At 43.6% G+C, this 19,003-nt stretch overlaps 1 protein-coding gene across 2 annotated transcripts in view; it reads left to right on the top strand.

Moving 5' to 3' along the window:
• The window catches only part of UBAP1 (ubiquitin associated protein 1), a 34,181-nt gene extending 18,384 nt beyond the window's left edge, over positions 1 to 15,797 (top strand). The window contains exons 3-8 of one of the 2 annotated variants that reach the window (XM_058823448.1): positions 3,863 to 3,987; positions 5,827 to 6,750; positions 10,116 to 10,151; positions 10,604 to 10,801; positions 12,140 to 12,241; positions 13,673 to 15,797. In XM_058823448.1, the coding sequence (XP_058679431.1) occupies positions 3,863 to 3,987; positions 5,827 to 6,750; positions 10,116 to 10,151; positions 10,604 to 10,801; positions 12,140 to 12,241; positions 13,673 to 13,813 (1,526 nt within the window). In that variant the 3' untranslated portion in view covers positions 13,814 to 15,797. Of the gene's footprint in view, positions 1 to 3,862; positions 3,988 to 5,826; positions 6,751 to 10,112; positions 10,152 to 10,603; positions 10,802 to 12,139; positions 12,242 to 13,672 lie in introns of both variants that reach the window. The other variant, XM_058823447.1, reaches the window with a different exon arrangement.
• Positions 15,798 to 19,003: the final 3,206 nt, after the last annotated feature.

The following is a 19,003-nucleotide window of genomic DNA, read 5'->3' as shown; positions in this document are numbered from 1 at the left end:
TTCTGCATATGAGATGCATAAAGTCATGGAGGTGATTGGTATCATGAAAGTTATTTGCCTGTAATGTCCTTGTTTTTAAGAAAATGGGGTGTAATTTGAATGTAATTAATGTTGCTGTGGAACATTAAAGTTCAGTTTGTTGTATGTAATGTGGATTCCTCAAATCAGTAACTTTTCAGGCCATCAAAACTGATGCTTTTAGAAATTCAGCCTTGATCTTTCTGGATAATTTTTGCAATAAATGAGTCCTGGGGAATTCAGTTTTTCCTGGAGCCTTTTATTTAGTCTTTCAAGTGTAAAGTTGAAGTAAGAATAGTACAAAATAAGAAATGTCTCACTTAAATACTAGGTTAAGCATAAATAGAAATAGTGTATCAAAACTTCATTTTTTGGTGATCTCCTTTGCTGTGGCCCAGTGACTTTGCTGCAACTGATTTTTTCATTTGGTACTTGACAGCTATTCAGCAGTTGCTCCTGTGTCTGAAAACAGTTTCTATGAACACTGTGATCTGCTTGTCTTTTATGTCTGTTTTTATTTTTCTCCTCACCTAACCAGACTAATAAAGGCTGCTCAGGCCAGAATTCAACATGTCTTAAATATTTCCCAGAAAAGTATGGTGTGGTGGAACATGCTGCTGGCTTGAAAATAACAAGGTCCAAACAAATGGTGCTATGAGCTGCCTGGTTAACTTGTGTGCTCCTTTGTGTACCCTCTGTTTCTAATCACACTGTTGCAGTACTGTTTCTGAGGAGCAGTGGACCAACTTCCTTGTCTTAATTATGTCTTAAGAGATCAGCAGGGCAGTTGTTTCAGTCTGCTCCAGAGTTATCTCACTAAATGAGTTCTGGTTTACTGTGGAGCATCCATCCCCATGGCTGCCTTCAGCTCGGTGTCTCTGGCAGGCTGATGAAATCAGTTAATATAGTTGATGTAGCTCTTGTGATTATTGTTGAACTGCTTATTAGAGGTTAGAGGGCTGTCACTGAATCAGAATGTTTGAGGCTGGCAGGGACATCTGCAGATTGTCATGTCCAAACCTCTGGCAGGTTGGTTCAGGACCAAAACCTAAAGCAGGTTGTTCAGGACCATGTTCAAACGGAGATGAAGATGGGAACACAAGGTATGAGTGGAGGGAAAGGAATCCCTTTTCCTACGTGGATTATGCCAAGTGTGATGCTTCAATATTTCAGTTGTATTTTTGCTGTCGCTATACAATTTCAAAGCTTTTAAACTCTTATTTCCATCAATTAAGTAAGTGATTTGTGTGACCATAGCAACTAAGTTCCTTCCACATGGTTTCAAAACTGTTCCTCATTCATGCCTGTTTTGGTTGTTTGTTTTTTTCTGAAGTGTTTCCACTTTGGTGCCAAACTGTACACTTGTATGAGTTACACTGAAGTGGAGAGAAATCCTACTCTTACAGTAGTTTGTTGTGCCAGGAGTGTAGTACAGAGGTCGGGCTGACAAGTACACTTTTGCCAGGCCTATTCTCAGAAATTACTCAGTATGTTTTTAACTGATACAAGGATGAACTGGCTAACAGACTTACTAAATAACAGTTTGGTAAAGACTTGTTTCACTTAAACCTATGACTGTTGTAACAATGTCTTTCATAATACCTTTTTTATGTAGGTTTTTCTTACTGCTCTAGAATGTGGAATTGAAAACAATTTGCACCCTTTACTCCTCAGTGTGTGCACTTGATCTGCTTACAGAAAGAAAAGGATTCTTGGCTCTCTGGATAAGAGTTTAGCTTCACCAAGCTAGTGCTGTTCTGATTGGGCTGAATTTTAAGTCTGAGGTATTCTGCCTCAGACTTTTTGCCATTGAATGTCCTAAACCATTTGAGGTGTTTTAATATGCGCTTATGGGCTTTTTCTCATACTTATATTCAGGATGAGGTTGTTAGCAAGGGTTGTTATTAAAAATATCAGTATACTGGGGAAGAAAGTAGGAAGTTTTTATTCCTTAGTCAAGCTTCTGGAGTTAAGCTTGCAGCTTAATATTGCTAGCTAGGTGGGCTTAGTATTTTTTATTTGCTGTGCAAAACAGGATTGCCGGTATGTAAACAGCAAAGTTTGTGCTTGTACCCTCTGTGCCTGGTAGGTTCAGTGTAGACCACTACATATTGTCAGTAGATCTAATAAGACAAGGATTTGCATGCTGAACAATTTGAGCTTCTCCATGTGGAGAAGTAATCTTGCTGCACTTGGATCATCTGGTGTAGAGCAGGACTTGTGCCAGTGGAACTAGCAGGTCATGGTAGCAGCAGTTGGCAGATCTGATTGTCTGTGACCTGGCCATGATTTACCACTCTGGCTGCAGAGGCTGCCACAGTTATTTCTGTATAAGCAAATGCTTTGCATATCAGGCTCTCAAGTTGGCAGCTCAAGCACAACTTGGATGCTGTGTTGCAAAGAGTGGTAGTGTTGGCCAAGTGAGGTGCTGTCTGGATGCCATGCTATGCAGTGCTTGGATATGTGATTCCCAGTCAGGATCACTGAAAACACTGTCATGTTCTACCTGGAGCATTTTTTTCGTCCTGGAGTTGCAGGAGGGATATAGGTCTTTCATCCTGATAATTTCAAAGTGTCCTACCAGGACTCTGTGACCACCCAGCCTGTGCATAGTATGAGAGCTCAAGTAATGACAGCATATAAGACTTTAACTGCAAATTGACAGGATGTTCTTGTTTATGAAAGCTGCTCAGCCTCTGGGAGTCTGTGGCTGCCTTGTAGATGAATCAACAGTGAGGGAACATAAACAGTACTTATACTGCCATCCGAGTATGAAAACGGGTCAGATAAAAGCAGCAAGTCACAGTTCACTGAGTGAGGAGGGCTTGGTCACTGAACACCATCTTAGATGTTGTCACTAATGTCTTTCTGTATCTGTGTCACTCAGGGAGAAGCAACAAGTGAGGCCTAGAGTCACTCCTCAGGTTGTTACACATGTCAGAAACCTTGCCTGTGATTCCAAAAGCTTGGATGAGTGACCCCAGAGACCACTTTCAGTTAATGGAAAAGTTGTTTATATTTTGGGCTTTCTCATACTACTTCACAGTTGCTCAAGGAAAGCACACTAATACTCTGGCTGTTTGGAGGTGGTTGAGCTCAAAGTGCTTTTTCCTTGTGAATTTGCTGGAAAAATGTCATCCTAGAAAAAAACAACAGATGTAGGGCTCGATAAAGTTAGATTGCTTTGTTTCAAAAATTAGAGTTGCTGTGTTAATAGCCTTAGTATTTCACTGTGTTTTGTTTAAAGTGGAATGACTTTGCTTCGTTGCTTTGCACTTGTGACCACTTTCTGTCCAAATGCTACTTACTGTTTGTACTATTTGTATGTCAAAACCTGGATTGTAGTTTGTCTTAGTTGTTCTAAAGCTGAGTAATTTTAAAATCTGCTTTGAATATGACAAAATAAAAAATGGCACAACTTTTTATAGAGATAGAATACAGTGTTCAGGAGAGCTTCAGCATCCAGTTGTGTAGGAATAGTGTTGTCACAAATGAAACTAAGATACTGGTTGCATAGATGTCAAAATATGGTGGATTGTGGTTGTGAAGGGGTTTGCCTTTATTTTTAATTTTTTTTTCTTAACAGTTATGGGCTAGAATTTAGGAATTAAACAAACTCTGACCAAACTCCCTAAACTAAGAGACACTGAGGTCCAAACAGCTTCAAAGTCCATTTGTGTTGTATATCATATCTACATATATCGTACATATATCATATCTGGTGTAGATGCTGCAGTGGAGATAAAATAGCTCCCAAACACAGCAATGTGAGCCTGAACTGAGAGTGTGAAATTTGTGAGTTGTGGGGTTTTTTTCTTAATACAATTCCTGCTTCTGATTTCAGGGCCTTTCAGTTACCTTGATGATGTCCCATTTAAGATAGGAGACAAGTTCAAAACCCCAGCAAAGGTTGGATTACCCATTGGTTTCTGTCTGTCTGATTCTTCTCAGCTTGTCAGAGAAGCCCAGGTAAGTGATATTTTGCCTTCCTGCTCTCTCCCCTCACCCCAACTTGTGGTGCTGTGCTGTACATTCAAAGTTGTCACAGTTTGCACACAGTCAGTCTTGTATTTCTAGAAGATCTGTTGGGCTATATAGAAAAGTAAAATATGATGGGTCATGCAGGAAGCTTCTAATTTTTATTGCCTTAAAACCATTAGGCATTTATTTTTAAGCATTTGTTTTAGTCTGTTTCAAAGAAGCACAGTAGTTTTGTGTGCTTATAGTTAGTGCTGAATGTTACCTTGACAAAATATGAATATAGTTTTTAATAGGATAAATCCTAAGAACTGATACACCCAGGCAATGACATAATTTTCTGTTCTTATTTCCTGGGTAGTTCTGAGTGAGAGTTCTTTCCTAGCTGTGGGGCAAACAGATTACAGCTGGGTACATGAATGGCTTCCCTGTCTTGAGGAGCATGTTTCTGCTAGTATTCTGCTTAAATAAATTACTAGTAGCGTAAAATCAATTCCTTTAGTGCAGCTGTTGGAAATCTAATCTCCAAATGCAGGTTGTGATACAGGAGATCTAATTGAATTATGTTTTCTCATTTGGATCCATGATTTTCCTTGTCCAGTCCCAATTGATGCTTGTTTTTACTTTGCCTGTGACATATTGCCATAGGTGGTTCTGCTTTTTTCTTGCTGTTTTTTTCTCTCCCTGCCCTACATATTGCCCTGTTATCCTACTTCATGGCTTTTCCCTCATAACATTAAACAATTACCTGATTTTCCTAGTACCCATATTTCCACCCAGTTAAGCTGGTGTGGGAGAGCCAAAGCAGATACTGGTGTCCTGTTGCTGGCTTGATTGTGCTGTGTCTCCATTTTTCTGTCAAGCTGGAGCTCATACAGTATAGTGTGCCTGGTCACCCTGCACAGTGTGGACTGTGCATCTCACAGTGGAATTTGACTCTTGTTATAGCTGTAATGAGCACTGTTTAAAAAAAATGCACATTCCCACTCATATTTTTAGTATTAAAAAATATGTGGATATTTTAAGATGGAGTTAGGCCCCTCAGAATTATGCCCTTTACAGGTAAGCCACTCTGTGGTCAGTACACTGGTAGTGAGTAGATGCCTCCCTGTGCTGATCTGGCCTTAAAGGACCTGATGTTAAATGGGAAGAGCTTTTGAGATCCTGTCACATCAGTAACTACAGCAAAATCTGCTGCTGCCTGTATGTGTTGTCATTGGTGTAGTCATTGTATCCCCTTTGGCTGGTGAGGCACTACACTCGAGTGGCAATGAAAATACTGCCTTAAACCAATGGGTGTAACACTGTAATATCAAGTCCCTTAGGAATCTTTTAGGGGAAACTGAGTAATACTGTATTGGCCTTTGGATGCACCAATGCTCTGCTGAGTGACTTGTAGAACTTGCGGACTGGGGATAGTTCAGTGGTGCCACATCAGAGTGTGATTGTTCATCTAATAACTCGTTAAATTTCCCCTTGCTGCCTCCCTTGTCCTGGGGGAAGAAGGTGGGAGGGCTGTGAAACTGATCTTGGGATGATGAGTAGTTCTAAAGCAAAGCTAAATGTAGGAAGGAGGCAAAATACAGTTCTCTAATCCAGGTTGCAGCCAAATTTTACTGTTAGTGGCAAAATTAAGTACTTCTGCTGTCTGCCAGCTTTGTCAATCTGCAGGCTGTTTAAAAATGTTGCTGTTCCTAGTAATTCATGTAGCTCTTACTCTCTTTGCATTAATTTATATTGCTGTTAGAAGTAGCAGCTATGATCCTTATAACTTCTCTTTTTTTATTTTTTTACTTCCCCTTCTCTCCTTTCCCCTCCATGTCCATTCAGTATGACTTCTCACTGGAAAAGAAAACAATCGAGTGGGCTGAAGACATCAAAAAAATTCAGGCTGCCCAGAGAGAAGCTGAACGCAAGGCAGAAGAAGCTCTAGCAAACTCAAAAGCAGCTCCAGAGGACAGCAGCAAGATGGGGTTCTCAGAGGGACCTTGCCCTGAAGTCATGCCTCCTCCTATTAACCCCATCCTCGCTAGCCTGCAACACAATAATATTCTGACTCCTACTCCAGCCAACACCAGCTCTGTGAAGCAAAAGGTCCTCAGTCCACCTCGTCCAAAGGCAGATTTCAACCCAGCTGATTTTGAATGTGAAGAAGACCCATTTGACAAACTGGAATTAAAAACTATCGATGATAAGGAGGAATTAAAAAATATCCTTGAAATTCATGTTGGTACTACTGGGCCGATTGTTGCCCAGCTGTTAGATAATACCTTGCCTAAAGGAGGGTCTGAGTCTGTGTTGCAAGATGAGGAAGTTCTGGCATCCATAGAAAAGGCCACGTTGGACTTCAAACCTGTTCACAAACCCAATGGCTTTATCACTTTACCACAGCTGGGAAACTGTGAAAAGATGTCCTTGTCTTCCAAAGTGTCCCTTTCCCCCATCACTTCAGTGAGCAATATCAAATCCCTGTCATTCCCTAAGCTTGACTCCGATGAAGGGGATCAGAAATCATCAAAGCTCACGAGCACTTTCCACAGCACTACCTGTCTCCGCAACGGCACTTTGCTTAGCTCTTTGCAGACCTGTGCTCAGAGCAAAGCCAGTGAACTGAATGGACACCACATGCTTGGTCTTTCCGCTCTAAATGAGGACAGTGGCAGGGAGACATTATCCTCTTCATCCAGGCTGTCTTCCCTGGCCGTTTCGACTGTTTGTACAGAAGAAGAATCATCTCAAAGCACATCAACTACGGTAAACATGGAGTGGAGCTGGTGTGAGAGGTCGAGGTGCAGAGGCCGCTTTTGCCTCTAAATTGCCCTCTTGCTTTGGTTATAATTTCATTTGCTAGGAGTGAATTGTAGATCCTCTTAATGTATGTGGTAAATTGATCAGTCCAACAGGTCTCTGTGGCAGTAGTTCTAAACCTCAGATTATTACCCTGCATTTTGCCCCAAATTTGACGTTTTTAAACAATCAAATCCAGTGATTGTTTTTTTAGCTATTCAGCTCTCCTTTGTTGTTGATAATTGCACACCTTTGAGCTAAGCGTATAAGGCATCTTCTGTGTACAGTCCTGCATTCTATCCTATCCAGATGAGGTGTATCAGATTCTGAAGTGCTGTTAGGGTTTGAGTCAAATCTCTTCTGGTTTTCTTCCTTAGTTTGCTTATTTGCTGGAAACAATGGGAAATGCAGGCTTCTCAAGGAATAGAAGTAGTAATAGGTTAAAACACCCAGGTGTGCTGCATCATTCAGGAAAGAAAAAAGTGCTTGCAGTTGACCTGCAGTGAAGTAAGCCTATTTTTTTTAGCTTCAGTTTTCTTCCTGACATCCTTTAAAAACTTAATCCTTAAGAGGAAAAAAAGATAGTGATGTGAAACCTTGTGTTTGCCCTTTCTAGTGAAGGAGGGTAGAGTCATTGCTCAGTGGAGACCAACACCAGCGTGAAGATCATCTTGTATTTTTAATGTTACAGTTGCTCACCATACAGCTCTGAGATGCGAGATTGAGGAAATGAAGAGTCAATCTTGTTGCAAGTTCTAAAATTACTTTGAGACAGTAACTTCACATCAGGTGTTGTTTTGTCTCTTTGTGACTAAGAACAGAGATTAGATTAAGTTTGTGGGTTTTTTTTACGAGAACTGCAGATCCGGACCCCAGTACTCATGAAGCCTAGTGAAAGCTGTGTAGTCAAATCCTCTTGCTTGTTCCAAAATAATCTGTGTTTTTTCTCTGTCCAATAGAGGCAGTGTTTCAGTGATTCTGTGGTTTTAGTGTCGTGCTGTAGGTTTTTGTGCGACACCATGTGCTGTGAAACAAGTGATGCTGCTTCTCCCTTTTGTCCTCGCAGCTCTTTTCGGGGTTAGATAAATGCACTCATAATTGTGAAGTACAATATTCTGGGAAGTAGTGTATCTGACAGAGCAGAGCAGAACAGCTGAATGTTGATGACTGGAACAAATTCAATGCTGTTAATTGTGGCAGGAGCAGCAATGTGCTGAGCACCTGCTGACTGCTGGAGGTCTCAGGTGTGAGAGGGGCCTGTATGCCTCAGTTATGGAGCACATGGCATCTCTGGGGATGAAAGATCACTTACAGCTGGGTAGATTGGCATTAAGATGCCTGAACTTACACTCAAAAAATTAAAATCTCTCTGAATTAAATTTTTTTCAAGACCAAAAGGGAGTGTGTATTCTTGACAATGTTGTAAGGGAAGATGCAAAATAGGAAAAGAAAATAGACTTACTAGGACAAGTAATAAGATCAATTCATTAATTTGAAACTATTTATGCTTTGGAAGTAGTGAACCAAGAAATAATTATGGTGACAGAATTTAGTTCTTTGTGTTTAAGTCCCAGGACTTCAGATTATACTTGTTTTATGTTTCCATAGTATAATTCCACTGAAAAATGATGGCTGATATGCAAGAAATTTAAGTAAATGTAACAAAAGAATTTAATTAAATGTAACAAAAATCCCCAGAGTATGAAAATACTAGAACAAAATCACAGTCATCTCCGTGGCTGGGAGCAGAAGGCTCATATCCAAATGTATTCCATAATGATTTTTTTTTCCCCTCACAAGGTTAGAAATTGTAACTTTGAATTTGCAGTTACAATGGGGGTTTTTGCTTTACCACTGAATTGGGTCTAGGAATCTTTGGGTGGAAAGAAATCTATAGTTTCTCTGAGGCTGCATAGGTTCTGTGGTGGTCCCCTCTCCTCACTTTCACTTTTTCTTGAATCTCAGCATGTTGATTTTTGCAGCTTTAGCAGAGGTAGAAATGACTAATGAAGACAGGAGATTGAAATTAAACTCAAGTAGATCGTGTAGGAGGAGTTGGCTTTCCCAGACTGTTGAATCTCTGGTATCAGAAACAGTTCTGGTTTTCCTGGCTGCAGTGTCAATAACAAAGAATCATCCTTCTGTTGATAACCCACTAACTGACTTCAGAGCTATTTTTCCTATTTCAATGTATCCTACATTCCAGTGCTTTTTGCCCTTGAAAAAGTCTCTGGAGAGAGGATGTGTCTGAAAAACACACCATGAGAATAGGTTCTTGGATACCCTAGTGCATTAGAATGAATATGATGTCTCAGGGTTGGTTTTCTAGAAGAGAAATCCTTACCCTGGAAGATGTTTGGGAATGCAGAACAAAACCTCCTTGGTGGTGGTTTGGGGTCTTTGGGAATAAATAAATGGAAATTGTCAAAATCCTAGTGGATCTTTTCAGAATTGGTCTTCTGCAGAGGGTTTTTTGTTGTTCAGTTTGGACATTAAGAAGGCCTTTCTGAAGGATGTGGACAACCTTTCAAGCAATCTGTGCTGGCATAATAAGCATTAAGAAACGCTAAAAACTGCAGTTCTTGGCCCACAGTGATTTCTTGCAGTCTGTTCTAACTGTTCAAAATGCAGGAGTTCTGAATGTATTGAACTGAAACGTGCAGCTTCTGTGGGGCCAAGGCCTGGCTTTGCACTGCTGTTAACTTGGGCAAGGTTGTACCACGTGGTGGGGTGGTTCTGCAGAAGCAGAGCAGGTGAGCAGCAGGGAACATGACCCAGCCCTGCTGGTGTGCTGGGAGTGGGACAAATGCTGGGCAGAAAACTCACATGTTCTTTTGAGCCAGTGTTACACATAGTTTCTGTGCGGTGTGTGGAGTTCTGTGCTTTGGGAATAGAAAAGAGGTGTATTTTTCTCTGACCCCTTCACACAGTCAAAAAGTCCAGAGAAAGTTTTAGGCAATGACTTCAAAATTATCACTGTTATTCAGCCAGTGCAGACTTGGTGAGGAGCTGAACTGGGGCTGTGTGAACAAGCAGCTGTTACAGTGACAGAATAAACAGTTTTGTAATTATTGTGGGGGTACACACATCCTTCTTGGAGTATAATCCATTTGTAGAGTGCTGAGAGGAGGAATGATCAGTATGATGAGGATGATTCTATAGTTGCAGACAATGGGTAATGTCAGCATCTTGTATGTGGAAGCCTGATCAGACCCTAAAGTCTCCCATCCTGTGGTAGAATCTTCTATAAAATCTTCCTTGCCCAGCTGTGGCAAATTCTGCTGACCAGTACATGATGTTTATACTTGTTTTATTTATGTGTTGTCCAGCAGGTACACCCAGACTACCAGGAAACAGAAAACCCTATGGTAAGTTTCCAAATACATCTGTGGGCTTGCTTGCATTGGATCATGTTTATGGTAATCTTGGTAAGTGGTGTTCCTTTGAGTACAGAAAACCATAGGTCATGAGTAAACCTGAGGTGAAGGAAGCAATCTGTGCTTCCTTTGAGGTGCAGGGTTTGGCTGTATCCCAGCCTTCACTGTTGCAGGGCTTGGGTATTCAAAGGCTTTGGTCACACCAGTAGGAGAGGGTTCATTGTGGAGAATGTGGGTTGTTGATTGTTGCTTTGAGGGTTAAAAGAGTATGGTGGGAATCAGGCTACTTGGTTTCATCCTCACAGTGTGTAACTTCCCAAGGGCACTCTAGAAAACCTTTTGAATTAATTACATGGGGTATCCTGATTCCAGCACTAGGCAGAAACAGGATGTGGGGATGCAGGAGATGACCATCACCTCAGCCTCTGGGTTTTCCCCCTTAGGTAACACACCAAAACTTTGCAGTGTCTAAAGTGCCCAATAGCAGCAGCTGCACGAAGTGGCCAGGCGGTCTCACGGCTGAGCTGCAGCAGAGCCTCTCCCCCAGTGAGAGGCACTGTGTGGAGACTGTGGTCAACATGGGCTACTCACCTGAGAACGTCCTGAAAGCCATGAAGAAGAAGGGACAGAACATAGATCAGGTAAGAGCTCGTGCAGTGCAAAGAAATGCTTGATTGGATGCTGGTTCTCCTGGGAAGCTGTCTTGGGTCTGCAGAGTGGGTAGGGGAAATACTGTTACTCCAATAGGAGGTTGCAATTAAAGCTTGTGCTTATTTCTGGTGAGAGTGCTAGAGTCAGCCACAGCTGTGGTGCTGGGTTGGAGCCATGCTGAGTTTGGGATGGGCCCTTTGCTCTATGTGAAACTGGGGGGAGAGATTCTGGGTCTCCCCAAGAGCCACAAACACATCCAAACGAAGCTTAGCATGGCTCTGTGCTGTGTTAAGAGCCATGTGACAGAAATGCAGCCAACCTCCCTTGTTCTGAGCATGAGGGTTTACAATGCTGGCATCTCTCCTTGTGGAGAGGTTGGCCCCTGCAGGCCTGAGGCAGCTCTGACAGACTCCTGCAAGGCCCCACTGACCGACTTGTGTGCCCTGGTGCTGCTCCTTCCTGCTCGAGCACTGCCTCCAGTGTCTGCTCAAACCAGGTCACTGGGCACAAAGCGCTGCTGGGCAGAGCGTGGCTCTTGGATCTGCTTCAAACAAGCACTTCAAAGTGGGAGAGGATGGCCCAACCTCCTGTGCTGGCCCTCAGCAGGCTGTATGCTGCACAGAACATGTCCCAGGGACTCCTGCTTGTGGGACTGATCTGCTGGCTCTCTCCCTACACATGGAGAGTGGCTTAAGCTGTGCGCTGGAGTGAACTGAGCTATCAAGTGGAAAAAAAGGTCCCTTAGGAGGGCGATTTTAAATCCGGCTCTACTTGCAAGCACTGTTCTTTCACATACCTAGCATTGCCTACCTGACCCTTCCCCTTAAAAGCTGATGATGGATAAGAAATTTGGCAGCAGTTTCTGTGTGCGTGACCTGGGATTTGCAGCTCACTTGCCAATATGCTGAGCTGATCTTCAAAGGCTGACTGCTCTCACATTGCATCAGCTCTTGTGGCTGTCTGAGAGGAAGCTAAAAGTGGACATGTCCTGACTGCTGGACCTACAGTTTCATTTTTAAAACTTGTATAAAAAGCACAATGAAACTTCTACTTTGCCATCAGAAGGCTAAAGATACACTTCTGAGGCTGCTTTGACTAGAACTGAGGGGATGGTCAGAGAACTCAGCAGGACAGAAGGGTTTGTCTGCTTTCTCTGCACAAGCTCTTTTATAAGGAGTGTCTCAACTCTGCTAGGAAGGACTGTGTCTCTGTTCTTGGTGAAGTGCTGGGTAGAATGATGCTCAACCCCTCTGCATGTACCAAGGTGACTTTCAGCTGCCTGCTGCAAGTGCCTCTCTGCAAACACAGTTTTTCTTCATTCCCCACAGGTTTTGGATTACCTGTTTGCACATGGACAGCTTTGTGAGAAGGGCTTTGATCCACTTCTTGTTGAAGCAGCTTTGGAAATGCACCAGTGTTCAGAGGAGAAGGTGAGGGTGCAATGTGTGCAGGAATAGAAAAAATGCTGTGAGAGGGAATTCCAGCAGCAATTCCTTTGGCTGGTGTAATTCTGGCTTTCATGGTAATGCTGCCTTGTTTCCAAAACTGACTGCCAAAGGACATCTTTGTGTTGATAAAGCTAAAAATGTAAAAGCATTAGAATTTCTCTGTGCTATTCTATTAGTCTCATTTGCATCCATTTTTATGGGGACAGGATTTTTTTAAGACCCTGCTTATTGTGGTTGTATTATTTTGAATACCCAGAGTTATCTTGTGGGCCAGGTGCTTGGTACAGATCCAGTTAACTTCAGCAGCTGCAAATTGTCTTTCAAACCTTGCCAGCCTGCCCTGGCCATGAATTTTCTCCCTTGTGCAAGTGCATCTGCTCAGCTGCTCAGCAAATTGGGTTAGGGCTTGCTCTGGAAGAAGCTAGAAAATGCATGTGTTGGTCTGGTTCATTGTCTGGCTGCTTTACCAGCACTACAGGTACAGCAGGAGCAAGTGGCAAGGCCAGAGGACAGGAGGATCTTTTAAAGTCTGCCATCCTATTGTGTGACAAGTTATTACATGAAGTCTTTAGAGGTGCAACCCAGCTCCCTCAAAAATAGATACATGCCTTCCTGCCCCTTTGGATGAGTGATAATCTTATAAACAGAGCAATAGCAGTGCAAGGATGGAAAGTAACTGAGTTTGAGAAACTCATTTGCTATTGGCTCAGCCCCAGAATTGGAAATTGCTAATCTCCTGATTGCCCATTTCAACCTGCTTGCTTGTTTGGGATTTTTCCTTCTCATGTAGTGGCTCAGATGCACTGTAAATGGCAGAGGGTTCATAAAAGTGATCAGCTGACTCACTTCTTGCTGTTTTATTTTTCAAGGCTCAGGGAGAATTCAGGGTTGATGTTGGAAATATTGTATGTACGCAGTGGGGTTTGTGCTAATCCCCCAAGTTTACCCTAGATCTGAGAAGCCAGTTGATAGCAAGGACTACTGCACTGTTCCTGAAGTCCAAGTAACTTTAAAAAAAACTCAAGTGCAGCAGGAGCTGCTGGATGGGGCAGCTGGATGCCATTAATCAGCATTTTTGGATCCCATGCTGGGCCAGGTTGATAAATTAACTTCTAAGAGAGACAGAGACACACCATGGCAGACTGAGCTGTGGCGCCCTGGTTGAAGAGGGTTTTGGAAGTGAAGGATGGCAAACAGGGAACTGAAGGTCCCTGTAGGCTGCTGTGTCCAGAGCTCTGGTGGCTCTGGTGTGAGCAGGCTTTATCCCAACAAAGCTGGAATGAGCTGTGCTTGTGGAGGAGGAGTCCGCAATCATGGCATGCTCAGGTGCTGAAGACAGGTCTGTGCTAAACCTCCACAAAGGACTGAGCCATCTGCTTTTCTCTTGCAAATAACAGGCTGTCTGTCTTTCAGATCACAGAACTTCTCCAGTTAATGAGTCAATTTAAAGAAATGGGCTTTGAACTCAAAGACATTAAGGAGGTCTTATTATTACACAACAACGACCAACACAATGCTTTGGAAGATCTAATGGCCCGTGCAGGAGCCAGCTGAAGACACATTCCTGGATTCTTGGCGTGCAACGGAGCAGGAGCAGCCCCGCCACTTTCACATCCAGTGTGACTTGCTCTCAGCTGAAGGAGTCCAGCTTTTTGCATACAAGGGAGAGTGTCTGAGCAAGCCTGCCTGCGTGCATCACTCCAGCATTTCTCTTTCCACTGAGGGCCAGCTTTCATTCTTAAATTAAATTTTAAAGTGTCCTTTCCTAAGTTTCCTTTTTCCAGCTTGGCCACGGAAAGTTGAGACTGCCCAGCCTCGACTGGAATTGTACATAGGTAGAGATGGAGTGGTTCCCCCTTCATTGTTGCACTGGAGTTGGACAGAAGAATATTAAGTTGGTTCTGAAACTAGGATGCTTTGGTTCTTTGAAGCTGCTTTCATGGTGTCTTGTCTGCTTGTACTGAATTACTTGACTGTGTCACAGTCCAGATTACCTGGTTAAATTTGACCTTTAGTGCAATGGAATTTTATTTTTTGGTTGAAAGTTAGTCTGTAACTTAGTAACACACTGGTTCAGAAACTGTCACTATGCATAAAGAGAGAACCTTGGTTTTTTTTGTCCTCTTGGTTTTTGTTTTTTACCCATGCATCCAACACTTTTGCCAGACACGAGTGTCCAGTGCTGAGTGGTAGGTTCCCTTGAAGCAGGTAAGCTGTGAACTCGACCCAGACCTGCAACTTGTGTTGGTTCTTGAACCTGAAGGCAGATAGCTGGGGCTCAGTATTTTAAATCCCCCAGGCTTGTACGATATTTAAGACAATGCCCTGCTAGAAAGTCAGTTAATCTTTTTGATTTAAATAATACACAGTGTGATGCAGGAGATTTCTTTCAAGCACTTTCTTTAAAACAAATATACTCACTGCATTAGTTCAATTTTTCACACTGCTATAGAATTACATAATAATATCTAGTACTACAAATCAGGTTTGGGGTTGTTTTTGATAGTTCAAAGTGTTACATTGTACATTGATCAAGTTCTAAATACATGAAATATCAGCAGTCTTGAGGAATCTCTAATTTGCTAAATATTTTGATTCTGCAGAAGAACAACTAATAAAACCCTGCAATATAACTCCCAGTGTCATGGTTCCCATCTCTCATGCTCTTTGGCTTCAGCAGACGGGGACCTTGCTGGATCCTGCCCGCCCAGGTGCTGCCAGCTCCTGTGGGCATGTGTGAGCACTGTTGGGTGAACACCAGAGGTCTCTGGGCTGCAGCTGCAGTGGTAGAAGGTGCTTTGCTTCTCTGTGGCTTATTTCTGTTTTGTGGCAAAACCCTGCCTAGGGATCCAAACTCACATTAGAGCCTGGAACTGGAGCATCGAACTGCTGGAGGGCAAAATGTCTCAGCCCATTGCACCAGTGTACGTTTTTCAGTAGGAGGTTTCAGCTCATCAGGATTCCAAAGGGGATGGCGTTTGTCTCCGTTATGCTGTTAACTCTCTATGACCAAAACATCCAATTTGGGCCCAGTGGGCACTCATGGAATTCTCTGTGGGGTGCCCAGCTGTGTGAATTAAATGTTTACTTAAAATGATGCAAAATGGGGATCTGCTGGCAAGTATCTAGGAGCTGTGGACAGGGATGAGGAGGAGGAGCAGGGCAGGTTGCCTTGCATGTACCCCATAGTGTTGACCTTCACCATTTTCTAGTGGTGGAGCTGAAATAAAGATTGTCTAAGAAGGATGTTGAGCAGCTGGCAGGACAGCAGCTGCTGCCTCTGTGAGTGCAGATAGTGCCCAGCTTTTCTTCCTTCCCAGGTGAGAAGTGCAACAGTGAAGTGAGGAAATGGGGTTCCTGATTATTTGGAAAATGTTGAAAACAAAATTCAGACTGCTTTGCCATCACTGCTGAGAGCATTCGGTTGTGTTGCTCGTTCTGGTTTTCTCAGAATTGCTACCCCAGCAAGTCCCCATCTGATACCAGACAGTCTGGAAGGGGCAAGAAGTCTTTGCCAGCAAAGAAACAGCTATTTAGTTCAAACCTCTGAATAAAATAATCTCTGATTGTATTAGTGTGTGGGTTGTTTTTTTTTTTTTCACATTTTCCCTCCAAGGTCTGGCTTTTAACCCCACAAAATAATCACTCTGCTTTTTGAGCTCTCGGGGAGGTGAAGATGGGAAGTGGCAGCTGTGAAGATGCAAGGTCCTATTTCAGAGAACTGTGCCCCCCCAAGTCTACCCTGGTGACACCACTCTTGCTTTGGCAGTGGTGTTTCTGGATTTAAATCCTTGGGTGGCTGAAGGCATCAAGGGTATTGCTATGTTGGCATCTCAGAGAAGAAAATACCAGAATGAGGGGTTAAGGGGGTGGCTTAGACAAGAGGAACTGCTGAATGAATGTGTAACAAGAGAGCCTGTGTGACCAGAGTTCAATGTTCAGGGTGCTGTGCAGCACTTGTTAATCTGGTACTGTCCAGGCACAGTTCATCGTGGCTGGGGGAGGTCCTGCTGCCTGGAGCAAGACTGGGCTCTGCCCTGCTGCTGGCTGGTGAGAAGATTGGCTGCATCCCCAGTCACACGACTTCGGAGCTTTTCCTTGGGCTGTCAGGTCACACTGATTTATGTCCCTGCTGTGCCTTTGTCAGAGGTTCTGTCTGAGGTCTGTATGCCTGGGCGGGAAGGCTGGTGAGAAGTGTAGAGGCAGTGCCTGAACTGGTGGTTGTGCTATCAACGAGAGCATCTTTGGGCTGCCTTCTGCTGGTTCTGGACAGCAGCAGCCTGGAGATGGCTCTGGTGCTGCAGGGCCACCCCTGACCCCATGGCAGCCGAGGGCTCCTGATCCTGCAGCCGGGCTGCCCCAGTGCCCCAGGGCTTTTCTTGCCCGGCCTTGTGGCTCCTGCTGCGGATCTGGAGCACAGAGCCTGTGCTGACAGCGTTCTGTGGCTGCTCTCCAGGCCAGGAAGGGTCAGTCCAGCTGTGGGTCAGGGCTCCTGAAACTCTCCACACCAACAAGCCCTGTGAAAATTCCTGTACAGATTTCCAGCCCCACTTAATCTTCTGCAGTCAATTAAATGGACATTTTGATGATGTTTACCTAAAATGATTTTCACCAGAGTTCTGTAGCAAACTGAATTTTATTTTAAATTCCATTAATTATTGAAATAAAGTATCAAGCCTTTGCTAATAAGCATTAATAGTTATTGTTGCATCTAAATACAAAAGTGAATCCATTTTAGTTCTGTGTTTATTTGATGGTACATGGCCAACCTCTCTAAATCTCTTAGATTGCTTTTATGACACTTTAATGTATGTTCAAGTTGAAGTGAAAACCTTTTGTAGCAGTTGTCAGTGAAATATCAAACAGTAGGAAGGGGATGATACTTAAAGTGTTAATTTAGCACATTTTCACACAAGAAATTAAAGCAGCAACTAGGTAATAAACCTCAAAGGAGAGAGAAAAATGTTACCATTTCTGACAACAGCTGGATAGTTTCTGTTGCACATGAGGAACCCATTGTTGGTATCTTTAGGGCGTGCAGCAATGTCCATGTTACTGTCAAGGATGGGCTGCTTTTCACAGCCAGCTTTATTTTATTTTGGTCAAATCTCACCTTCAGTAGAGAAAATAAAATTTGGAGAACAGATATAATAAAATATTTAAGAAGGTCATGTGGATTGACTGGATAACCCATTAAAAAAAAAAAGATTGTATCAGACATTGGAAAATTGTATGTGGTTGTTGTTTTGATTATTTGTTGTTTCTCAGTGTCCCTGGCTGTTCCTCGAGGGAGCAGATAGTTCCTGCTCTGGGAACTGCTGCTGGGGCTCAGATCTGCCAGATTTGCTTTTTTCACAATAGATCAGATGGGATTCACAGGTGGCTCCAATCTGGCAGCTGATTGAACTCACATCTCCTCTGCTCACAGAAATTCTTGGTCACTCATCTGTCTTGTCACAACTGTGCCTGCAGATTCTGAGGTTAGGACATGGCACTGTGGGTTGTGCAAATGATTCTTGTGTGTTGCTTAGGAATAGCCAGCTTCTGTAAGACACTCTAAATGCCAGTGAACATACTTTGCTCAGATGCTTTTTAAAAACCTGAAAGAGTGATCAACCAGCACTCATTTCCCAAATGTTAGAATACGTGGAGGGAAAATTTTCCTCCCTTGCACTGTTTCTGACTGGGCATCACATTTGCCTGCGACCTGTGCACACATCCTACAGTCTGACCTTGTCTTTGGTTTCAAATAGACTTGCCAAACTCCTCAGCTGCTCCCTGACAGCAGTGTTTGCTGCATGCTTGCTGAGAATGTGCTGGGGAAACTAAGTGCCCACATCTATTTTATGCTATCAGGAGGACTACCCAGCTGCCCTGTATTCCCCTCACCTTATTCACAGAAAAGCCCTCCCTGACCTCAGGAAGTGGAGGGAATTGGTGGTTTTAAACACTTGTGGTTTTAGCAGAGTGCTGATCTCCCACTGCTTTACAGCTCTCTGGTGGCTGTCAGGCACCACTGCTCTGTGCCACACAGAAATACCCAGAGTTTTGCTCCTGGGATGCCTCATCTCCCTGGGTGAGTGAGGAAGGCTTCTGACCCAGGTTCAGGTGCCTTGCTGCTGGTCTGTGACCAGGACACAGGGGCTGTTTTGAGAGCCATAACCTCAGACCCCAGAGAAACTCTGCTCTCTTCTCCACAGAGGAATCCAGTCTCAGCTGCAAGATGGAGGCTAAACAGTGCTAAAAACAACAGCCAGGGCAGTGATATGGGATTTGCTTCTGTTTCCCAGGCCTATGCTGGGTGACATTCCTGGGAGTGTTTGCACCAAATATGCACCCCAGAGTGTCACTGTGATTACTGTCCTGCTGCTCAGCCCAACCTGGGCTCCTCAGGGAGGCTGTGCAGGCGGCAAAACCCGCAGCTGGTCAAACAGCAGTGTTCCATTCCCCTTGGCACTTCTGGCTACTGAGCAGGCTTTGAATGAGCTACCACAGGAGTTACTGAGGAGACACAGAGATGGATGAATGCGCTGCGACAGCCCTAATTTTGGAGTGGGAGCACACACAGAGCAAGCATGTCTCAAGGTCACTGGTGCCTTCAAAGCAAGTGGACTTGTGGTTCAGATGCAATGCTTGCAGCACCAGGCCTTCTGCAGGGCTCCACTGATGGCTCCGCAGCCCTTGATTCAAATACCAGTTTCACATGACAGTGCTGTCAGCAGCTTCTGGCAGCCCAGTGCCTCC

The sequence above is a fragment of the Ammospiza caudacuta genome, chromosome Z, assembly GCF_027887145.1.
Source record: "Ammospiza caudacuta isolate bAmmCau1 chromosome Z, bAmmCau1.pri, whole genome shotgun sequence".
Taxonomy (NCBI): Eukaryota; Metazoa; Chordata; class Aves; order Passeriformes; family Passerellidae; genus Ammospiza; species Ammospiza caudacuta.
The sequence above is the reverse complement of the archived record's forward strand: the minus strand, read 5'-3'. Positions and strand labels throughout refer to the sequence as shown.